The 11,259-nt window shown below is 35.4% G+C and overlaps 1 protein-coding gene across 1 annotated transcript; it reads left to right on the plus strand.

The window, feature by feature from the left end:
- The first annotated feature begins 1,161 nt into the window (after nucleotides 1-1,161).
- Nucleotides 1,162-6,259, plus strand: LOC122136395 (glutamate-rich protein 6-like). The gene is made up of 6 exons (XM_042719348.1): nucleotides 1,162-1,181; nucleotides 1,563-1,636; nucleotides 2,431-2,597; nucleotides 2,681-2,763; nucleotides 4,789-4,944; nucleotides 6,160-6,259. The coding sequence occupies exons 2-6, from the start codon at nucleotides 1,585-1,587 to the stop codon at nucleotides 6,257-6,259; spliced, it is 558 nt and encodes a 185-aa protein (XP_042575282.1). The 5' UTR covers nucleotides 1,162-1,181; nucleotides 1,563-1,584.
- Nucleotides 6,260-11,259: the final 5,000 nt, after the last annotated feature.

Genomic DNA, 11,259 nt, shown 5'->3' on the forward strand with positions numbered 1-11,259 from the left:
GAGATTGAATGATATTCTGATTTTAGAGCACCTAACTAAAATGAAAATAATACTACCTGATGTGTATCCCAGAAAATACCATAGCAGTTATAAGAATTACATCTATATTAAAGTTGTTTTTCACTTTGTCAGATGCTGATTTGGCAGTGATGGATTCAGAGATGGGTACACTCCTAAATTATATTGATTGTGTAAGAAGCATTTATGATATTTACAGACATTGAAAGTTTTTTACATTATGGAAACTTGTGCTTTTTGATTTTTATTTTTTTACACAGAGATCACTTGAACTGAAAATAAATAAATAAATAATGGTGCAGAGTTTGAAACAGTTTTTACTCAGAAATTGCTAGAAAATGTTATAATTATAAAAAACTGCATATAACATTGAATTAAACATGAAATTTTGAAGTATAAAGACTAAAATAGTACTTATTTTCTAAAACATACTCCAATAATCTTTATTTACAACTTTTATTTTTTTTATTTATTATTATTATTATTATTATTTTTTTTTTACAGTGTACCGAATTTACGTACAACAAGAAAACAGGTTGTGCTTTTAGTGTTTAAAAAAAAATTAATGTTTTTTTCTTAACCTGTTCACCCTTATGGTCTTATTTTCTGTACTGTCCAGCAGATGGAGCAGGAGTATTTCCAGACGTTGGAATCCTCAGCAGATCTCTGCCGTGGGCTTCCAGGACTTCTAAGATACAAAAGAGAGTCCCAGGAAAGGATGTACAGTCCTCAGGTAGCCATTCATTTGATCACTGCCATGGTAAAAGTGTAACATTTATAACATTGTTGATGTTTTTACCCAGCACCAACAGCAACTGGACTCTCCAATATGCTGTCAGTTCTGTGGTTCGAGAGCTTGGCCGCCTCTGGATCTGGTTTATGCAGAGACACGAGAGGTTCGTCTTTTGAGAAAGGATGCAGCCAACACTAACATTTACTGCTTCTGCACTTTTTTATGATATGACGTTTATGATCGTCTTATTGGACTTCAGGACTTCTGCTGTGAGGAATACAGAGAGTTGTTTGAGATTGTGGTCCATGAAAAGCATCTAGCTATGAAACGTTCTGATGCAAGGCCTAGTGGACCTGCTCGACTAGATGACCCCTTCATCACTGAGGACGAAGAACTACAAGATAAAAGCACAAGAAAGAGGAAAACGCAGGTTTGTGTTGTACAATACACTTATGTTCTGGCTTTGTTAAAAAAAAAAAAAAAAAAAAAAAAAAAACGTACAACTTTATTTAACAAGGATGCAGTGAATTGACAGTGACAGTAAAGAAAGTAAACTGACAGGAAATACATTTATAACCTTACAAAAGATTTCTATTTTAAATAAGTTCTGTTCTTCGTTTCCTTAAAAACTTGTCTCAATGCCACTGTAAATAACATAATAGACCTCTTTCAGAATTTTTGTTAAAAAATGTACGTACTGACATGGCATGTAGGCTACTTTGTTGTAATTTAATCATATTATGAAAATGTAAAATATGCTTTCACAGAATGAAATGCTTTTCTTTATTGTTTATTCCCACCTTTGGCTTAGTTTCAGACAGCAGCAGAGAGAGATGCAGAGATATGACAGAGATGCTCACGCCAGTTCATTGGCATCAAACAACAGTGAGTATCCACATGTGTTGGACAGGATGCCCATTACAAAAAATGCTAAATTTAGTTATTATTTACTGCCTGTTATACAATAAAACATCACAATAAAAGCATTACAAAAGTGGTCCATATGACTATATTCTATCTATCTGAAGTTGTACAGTAAATTTGTGTTGTAAGCAGTTTTAGTGATATCTGATTCAGGACTTCTTCAGTGAATAAGTTGATAATATGAAAAAAAAAAAAAAATTTAAATACTTTTTTTTTTTACTTGATGGTACACCAAGATTACATAACATTTTTATGTGTCGTTAAGTTTTAATGTTTTTTGAAAATGGTACAAACATTGACGCCAACAATGCATAGACAACATTTCTAAGAATTTGGCACAGGCATTGTAAACGTTTTAAAATATTTTCTTTATCATGGACAATATTATATATACTGAACCTATATTCCATTACATCATATCATGTGTAAATTATATTACATAAAATGCCTAAATAATTATAAAAATCATTATTCCGTAACATACCTGGAAAGTCTGTTGCCAGAGTGTATGCCAGTCACTGTAGTAAAGGGAAAGTAAAAGTGCTTTCATATTTCACAAGCCGCCATTTAAAATCAAACCATTTCCACTGTTTAGACATTTATTTAACATTTAGGATAAAAATAAATGTATCAGATTTACTGTATAACACCCACTAAATGTTTGAATGACTTCCAAAGTGTGAAGTTATTAGTTTGTGTGTGATGTGATATTACAGAAATGTTGATGAGGTAAAATGAATGGTTTCTTTTCCCAGATGTGCCTCATGATAAAACAGTCATCAGTTTCCGGCTCTCTAACTGTCCACCCAATGAGGATGTTTGTAAAGTTATAGAGTTCATGCATGTGGACGAGACCTCTGGACAATGGACACATGAGTCTTTTGATCCGGGGTCAATTCAGTTTGGTTTAACTCATCACCAGGTACCTGACCATAAAGTACTGTTTTAGAGTTTTAAGTTGTGTCATCATGTGCTTGAACTAAACGCTCTGGTCTCTTTTTTCAGTACAATTCAAGTTTCTTGGAGAAGTACTACTCTAATGGAGATAAATTTCTCACTGTGTTTCCAGATGCTTCTGCACAAGTTTTGTATCCTTTTGATAATGTGAAATACTAAATGAGTCCTTTTAAGCAGAAATAGCTGTGTGAAATCGGCTATATATGCTCATCCATTATTATTTAACCTTATAAATCTTATTGTACCATATTTGATGCGCAAATTTCCAAGGCCTCTAAATTATCAACATGACCAAAACTTTGTTGAAAAACCATCTAATACATGCCTTCTGTCATCTGATTGATAGTTCATATTTTTTAGTAAGTAAAAGGCCTTTAAGTATCATTTAAATTATCCCCCTTCAGGTTGTGTTATACGTCTCTTTTATGATCTTGTATATGTAAGTATATGTAAGAATAACGTTTATATTGGTAGTAATATTTCAATATGAACACTAACTGGACTGAAGCCATTTAGTTTTACTTGATTATCTATGCGTGATTTTTAGAAAAATCATGCACATCAAGTGAAGTGTTTATTTCTACATCTCTCAATCATCATATTTCATTGCGATTGCATTATATGTTTGCCCCCCACCATAAAAGAGAGCTGTAATCATATAAAGTACTGTGAAAAGGGTTTTGGCACCCTTCCTGTTTTTTTTAATTGTTTGCATATTTGTCACATTTAAAAGATTCAGATCATCAAACAATTTTTAATATTACACAAAGATAATGCAAGTAAATACAAAATGCAGTTTTTTAAAATGATGATTTCATTTATTAAGGGAAAAAAGCTGTCCAAAACTACCTGGCCCTGTGTGAAAAATGAATTGCCCCCTCCTGTTAAATCATGAAAGAACTGTGATTAACCACATTATTTTAAAAGCTGAGTTAAATTTCACTAGCCAAACCCAGACCTGATTACTGCCAGACCTGTTGAATCGAGAAATCACTTAAAATAGAAACTGTCTGACAAAGTGAAGCGTGTTTAAAGAGCAACACATTATGCCATGATCTAAAGAAATTCAAGAACAGATTAGAAACAAAATAGTTGACATATATCAGTCTGGAAAGGATTATAAAGCCATTTCTAAAGCATTGGGACAGGCAAAAACCTTTTCACGGCACTGTAACTAAGCATTTAAATATAATCTTAAGACATATTATTAGGAGATATAGAGTGACATCTGGTATTTATTTTAATTTTATGTAAGTAATCTGCTATACTCTCATAAAGACAAGATCAGATCAGATTTGCACCTTAATTTTGATCTTGTAAATATTAGCAACTGCACATAATTGCTATTTTCTTTTCTTCTTTTAGTTTTTCCAATTTGGGCCTCTGAATAAAATTCTAATGTTTTTTCCCATATGATACTATGTGACCCAGGACCACAAAATCAGTCATAAGGGTCCATTTTTCGAAATTGAGATTTATACATAAGCTTAAATAAGCTTTCCATTGATGTATGGTTTGTTAGAATAGGACAATATTTGGCTGAGATACAACTATTTGAAAATCTGGAATCTGAGGGTGCAAAAAAAAAAAAAATCTAAATATTGAGAAAATTGCCTTTAAAGTTGTCCAAATTAAGTTCTTAGCAATGCATAGTACTAATCAAAAATTAAGTTTTGATATATATACAGTGGGAAATTTACAAAATATCTTCATGGAACATGATCTTTACTTAATATTCTAATGATTTTTGGCATAAAAGAAAAATCTATAATTTTGACCCATACAGTGTATTTTTGGCTATTCCTACAAATATACCCCAGCGAATTAAGACTGGTTTTGTGGTCCAGCGTCACATATGAGACATAAAAAACCTGATGTATCAAATATGATAGGCAACAAAAAACACATGAAACTTAAAATAAATAAAAAGTAATGATTAATTTCTTGGATTGTCTGTGACTTTAAAATTTCATTAAGATACAGAAAAGACAAACTAAAAGGTTTTTTTTTTTGTTTTGTTTTTTAAGTGTACAGGTATAAGGGCAAGAGAGTGGTGCAATTAATCATTAAAAACTATAGATGATTTTGAAGTAATTATAAATTGGATTTAGTCTATTATACATTGCTGTTGTTTGTCCTTATTGTCATGGCTACAGCTATCCCTCAGGAAACTTGGCTCTCATCATTCTCAGCAGCAAGAAGCAAAGGATCTGTATCATTCATGATGACATGCCGACTCCTCTCTGTCCAGTCAGAGCCCTCTTTCAGTCTAATGGCAGAGCCACTTGTTACCATAGCAACGGCAGCATTTGGTAGGGTCTATTGATATTACACTGACACAGATCTCAGTGTCTCAAGCAGACTGATTATTGATCTAACAGAGGAGGGGACAGTCTGAAGCGCTTAAAGCGGTAGTTCAATAAGGAAATTTTGTCAAGATTTACTCACCCTCATGTCATTTCAAACCTGTAGGATTTTCTTTCATCTGTGGATTATATTTTGAGAAATGTTTTGCTTACTGTTTGGTTACCAACATTTTTCAAAATATCTTCTGAGAAAGCAAGTCATACAGGTTTAGTCACATGAGGATGAGTAATTGATGATTAAATGTTTTTTTTTTTGGGGTGAACTATTGTGAGTTCCACGTTTCCATTCAGAAACACAAAAGATGTTTTTTTTTTTCTATATATTTTCTTCTATTATAGCCAACAATGCAGAGAATACTATTAATTTGTTACAAATTTTGTTACAATATTTTTTTTAAAAAACCTGTCTACACACAAACAGATTTCCATTCAAAAGATTTTAAACACAGCCCCGAATTTAAACACAGCAACATTAAGCCATTTCATTTTAACATAAACTGTATCCATATAGCATTTATTAATCTAGTGTAAATGTTCGACCTCACGACCTCATGTCATTCCAAACCTATGAGACTTAGGTGATTTTTGAAACACAAATGAAAATAGAAAATAGGCAGTGCTTCAGTGAATGAAACTTTTGACTGAAAGTCCAAGCGACCAGAATATTGATGATTCACATTTTTTCAAAAAGACTGTGTAAATGTAATTCTTATGAATCAAGGGATTGAATTCAAGAGACATTATCACTTTATAAGATATATTATATTATATTAATATATTAAGATATATTTAATTTAGGCCTTTATTCAGCATTTGATCAATGCACATCCATAGAGCACATCAACTATAGGAAAATAGAAAGCTCAAGCATGTTCAAATGTTATTGTACTTTTTAAAGTGTAAAAGTTTTGGATTCATTGGGTGTCAATGGAAGGACAAAGAACATAAGAGAATATTAATAGTATCTTTAATAAATCAATAAAATATCTTTGTGTTCTGAAGATGAACAGAAGACGTATTGGTTTGAAACAACATGAAATTATGTCAGAATTTTTATTTTTGGGTTAAACTAATAATCCCTCAGGTTAAAAGTATCTCAGTTAATTGAACAGCAAAAATACAAATGACATAACTGCGTGGCTCTTGTGTCCTGTGGAGCAGGTTGAGTATGGATGCTTGGGGTGGACGGAGTCTAGATGAAGGCGGGAGAAGGATCAGAACATGGAACTGGACAGACAAGCTCAAACACCAACACCCCTGAGACCACTCTCTCTTCTGTCCCTCAACAGAAATATAGGGGTTTCGAGTTCTTGGTCAACAGTTGGTGTTTGTGTCATTCCTTGCTTCTGGACAGCAAGCCAGATTCAGAGTAGGCAGCTGTGAGCTGGTAAAGGAAAGTACACAAGTCTTGTCTTTTTTAATTTGATCTCCAATTTAAGACATTTTCTTGATTCGTCACACTTACTACTCAACTCAAACCGGTCCTGCTAAATGTTGTGTCTGCCATGTCTTTGCTTATAGTCCAAAGAACACAACATACCTCCTCAAGTCCTCATGTGTAAGAGGAATTGGTACTTCTGGCGTGCAGGGTTGGCCTTCACATGGCTCTGATACGGCTACAGCAGTGCCAAGCCTTCCCATCCAGCCCAACACACCTGCGGGTCAGACCTCCACCTTTCCTTCACTCGCTGGTCCGAAGGTTGAGGAGTTTAAGCCACGGAGTACAAATGGAAGAGCCAGACAAGGCCTTTATCCAGCGCTGTCTGCAGGCCTATCCATGAACTGACATGCTTGAAAAAAGCATACAGAACATGCTGGAGTAATTTGACTTGACTAAAGGTGTGCAAATTTTTATGGAAAAAAGTTCTGATGCCCCAAGGCAATATTATAGCAGTTTACGAAAAGTAGTAGCGTCAGACAGAAGGGACTGTCAAACACAGCAGCTTTTCTGTTGCAGTCAATGTGGCAAATTCAGGCAACCAACTACAAACAGTTTCAAAATCTGCACCCTCATACTAACATCCAAAAACATCTCATGGCGAGGTCAATAACGTAATTCATGGGACGTGGACATGTGGCCACGTATGGTGAACATACTCAGAAAGTAAGGCACATAATCCAACGTGCCAAACACACAGAAAGTGAACACTTACACGGAGCAGTGGTCAACCATGTTTTGCTGGTCGGTCGCCAGGGAGCAGTTGGCGGGGGGTTCGGGGCCTTGCTCCAAGGGCACATAAGTAATGGTATTGAAGGTGGGAGGAGAGGTGCCTGAGGGTGAGCAAAAATTAATTTTCATTTTGGGACTGAACGATCCCTGTTAAGGGTTGCTCTTCGCCAAATCAGATAATATAGACTGATCCACTCCTGAAACAGCACCCATAACTGGAATCCAACACAAGGAACGAAAACATCATTCTTCAATTATCCTAGAAGGCATATGCGGGTAGCTTTTTGCTGCCTGCCGGTGTGACCTGTCTGTGTTAACCATTCATGGAGTGCTGAAAAAACTGTGTTGAGAAAATGACTTTACCTACATGGTACCTCTCAAAAAATTAACATAGTGTTCAGAAAAATTTCATTATTTTCAATAATTTAATGATAAAAATTAAACTTTCATATATTTTAGATTCATGTTGCACACCAACTGAAATATTTCAGGTCTTTTATTGTTTTAATACTGATGATTTGGCATACAGCTCATGAAAAACCCAAACTTCCTATCTCAAAAAAATTAGCATATTTCATCCGACCAATAAAAGTAAAAGTGTTTTAATACAAAAAAGTCAACCTTCAAATAATTATGTTCAGTTATGCACTCAATACTTGGTCGGGAATCCTTTTGCAGAATGGACTGCGTCAATGCGGCGTGGTTTATGGAGGCAATCAGCCTGTGGCACTGCTGAGGTGTTATGGAGGCCCAGGATGCCTTCGATAAGCGGGCCTTAAGCTCATCCAGAGTGTTTGGGTCTTGCGTCTCTCAACTTTCTCTTCACAATATCCCACAGATTCTCTATGGGGTTCAGGTCAGGAGAGTTGGCAGGCCAATTGAGCACAGTAATACCATGGTCAGTAACCCATTTACCAGTGGTTTTGGCACTGTGAGCAGGTGCCAGGTCGTGCTGAAAAACGAAATCTTCATCTCCATAAAGCTTTTCAGCAGATGGAAAACAAAGCATGAATGTGTCTCCAAATTCTCCCTGATAGCTAGCTGCATTGACCCTGCCCTTGATAAAAAAAAACACAGTGGACCAACCCCAGCAGCTGACATGGCGCCCCAGACCATCACTGACTGTGGGTACTTGACACTGGACTTCAGGAGCATTTTTGGCATTTCCTTCTCCCCAGTCTGCCTCCAGACTCTGGCAACCTTGATTTCCCGAATGACATGCAAAATTTGCTTTCATCCGAAAAAGTACTTTGGACCACTGAGCAACAGTCCAGATGCCTGGCTTCTCTGTAGCCCAGGTCATGCGCTTCTGCCGCCTGTTTCTGGTTCAAAAGCACATGCCTGTGCACGGTGGCTCTGGAGTGTTTCTACTCAGACTCAGTCCACTGCTTCCCGAAGGTCCCCCAAGGTATGGAATCGGTCATTCTCTCACAATCTTCCTCATGGGTCCGGTCGACCTCTTCTCGTTGTGCAGCTGTTTTTTGCCCACACTTTTTCCTTCCCACAGACTTCCCACTGAGGTGCCTTGATACATTCACTCTGGGAACAGCCTATTTCGTTCAGAAAATTTCTTTTCGGTGTCTTTACCCTCTCGCTTGAGGGTGTCGCAATGATGGCCTTCCTGGGACCAGCAGTCATGGCGGCAGTTCTTAGCCCATGATTGCGGTTTTGAGTAATGACCAGGCTGGGAGTTTTTAAAAGCCTCAGGAACTTTTGCAGGTGTTTAGAGTTAATTAGTTGATTTGAGGCAGATTAGGTTAATAGCTCATTTAGAGAACCTTTTCATGATATGCTAATTTTTTGAGATAGGAATTATGGGTTTTCATGAGCTGTATGCCAAAATCATCAGTATTAAAACAATAAAAGACCTGAAATATTTCAGTTGGTGTGCAATGAATCTAAAATATATGAAAGTTTAATTTTTATCATATATTATGGAAAATAATGAACTTTTATCACAATATGCTAATTTTTGAGAGAACGACCTGTATATTGTTCCTCTGTGGTGTTATCGTTATAGCTTTGGTGTGGCCTCTGCTATTTCTCATAGAATTAAAAATACATTTAACTTTATAGTTATCATCCTTGGGGTGAACAGGCCTTAAGGCTAGGTCTTTAGACAGACCTTTTTAGAGAGAATTTACAAACACTATCTTAACCTAATCAAACATTACACAGACTGTTTTACTAGTAACCAACCATATTGTGTAATTTTAATAAAAAATTCTAGGTATTGCAATGTATAATGTCGTTCTTTTTATTTCCCAATTATAGAAATATAACTCCATGTTGAAAAGTCTTGCATGAAATCAAAATGGACTTTTTACTTTACTACTTCACATTGCTAGTCTTGATTAATCCATGCAAGATAATCCTAAGAAAAAAAAAATAGTTTGGTTATCTTTAATCAAAATCGGAACGTTTGCTTCCACTCTGGAATGGCATTCACCCTCCAACTGTTAGGTTTGCTATGCGTGAGCGACCGAGAGCAGGAGCGTAAAAATAAAAACCATTACGCCCTCCATTTGATATACCGTTTCAGCTGGAAAACGACAGTGTTACCGACACTGAAATAAAATCCAGCAGCAACTTCCGGTTCACACAAGACTTTAAGCTGAAATCTTTTTGTTCTGTGAAAAATTGTGCATTTCAATCACCAAATAAGATGAAAGCCTTTATTAGACAAAATACACTGCCTGTAAATCTCAGTTCACAATTGGATTTCTAGATGGTGATAAGCACATAAGACTCTTCACCTGAAGTGATCTGGGTAGACAAGATATAAACCCAACTCTGGGACCTAGGTTAATGACAAATACAGGACAAAATGGCTGAACCAATAATATTTCACAGCATGTTTAATAAAAAGAAAGGAGTCATTTTCTAATGGTAAAGTATTCTTTTCAAACCTTAATTGCAACAATGTTTTACTCATTGTAATTTTTTCTCTTTTTTTTCCCCAAGTCTGTAAAAAAGCATTCGCAAGTCTGTTCTCCTAATAAAGAACAACCAATATTTCGTTTATTCCATTTTATTTTACTTTTGTAGTAAAACATTAAGCTATACAAAGCAATATAAAAATCCAAGGGCTCAGAAATATAATTAATGTACTTAGTTGTTAAAATATCATTAGGGGGGTTGGGTGTATAAGTTAGGAGCTTTCTCATATCTACTTATTAATATAAAACAGAGACCAAGAGTTAGCAGTACAGTTAGGATGTGAAAAGAAAAATTACATGCCATGATAAATTCTGTTGACTGAGCTAACTGAACTAATCAATGAAAATTGGAGTCATTGTGAACATATATCCTGACCTGAACAAATGGTAATTATACAAGAGTTGGGATGTAATCATATTTATATGGCCACTGTTTGTTGCCCGTATGATCCCACACAAGCATCTGTAGGTGGTGCATCTCCGAGGGGCACGGTGAGGAGAACAACAGAACATCCGGCGTGCGCTAGTAGAGTCTCTACTTTCAGCGCAAAACCTTCATAAACGTCACCATCACAACCGTAGGAGAGCTTCACCACAGACCTAAAAGACAATGTGGAAAAAAAGTACAGTTAATTAATGCACCTAAAGGGGGAAAAAGCAATTATTATCTGCTTTAACTCACTGTGTCATTAATAAAAAAAAAAAAAAAATAAAAAAAAAAACAGTTCATTTATATATTCCACTGTACAAAAAAAAAAATAAAAATGGTAACCATTTTTTGGCTCAAAACGCACTTTCGATTAGTTGAACAGTCAAAACATGAAACGTCTAAATGGCCCTGTGTAAAAAACGTTTGTTATATTGTCAGTTTAAGTGTTGTAGTAAGCTGCTTACCTATATAAACACATACTGTTCAAAAAAATGTAGTGGAGTTTTTTTTTTTTTGGTGTTAAAAATGTATATTTACTGTAGCACAGAATGCATCAAATTGATCAAATATTACAGTAATGCGCATTTTACAACAATTACCAATATTTGTTACTTCTCATTCGTTCACTTCCGAACCTATAACAAAAAGTGTGTCCTCACAAGTCCAAAATGACCAAAGGCCACAAATCTTAAATTGGATTCTCATATATATATAATGATATC

This window comes from Cyprinus carpio, chromosome B2 (genome assembly GCF_018340385.1).
Source record: "Cyprinus carpio isolate SPL01 chromosome B2, ASM1834038v1, whole genome shotgun sequence".
Lineage (NCBI taxonomy): Eukaryota > Metazoa > Chordata > Actinopteri > Cypriniformes > Cyprinidae > Cyprinus > Cyprinus carpio.

Excerpts from the sequence above, each read along its gene's own strand:
- LOC122136395 (XM_042719348.1), top strand. The coding sequence starts at position 1,585 with ATGCAGAGATATGACAGAGATGCTCACGCCAGTTCATTGGCATCAAAC. Across the intron at positions 2,598-2,680 it reads TTGGTTTAACTCATCACCAG|TACAATTCAAGTTTCTTGGA; the intron begins GTACCTGACCAT and ends CTCTTTTTTCAG. Across the intron at positions 4,945-6,159 it reads CATAGCAACGGCAGCATTTG|GTTGAGTATGGATGCTTGGG; the intron begins GTAGGGTCTATT and ends CCTGTGGAGCAG.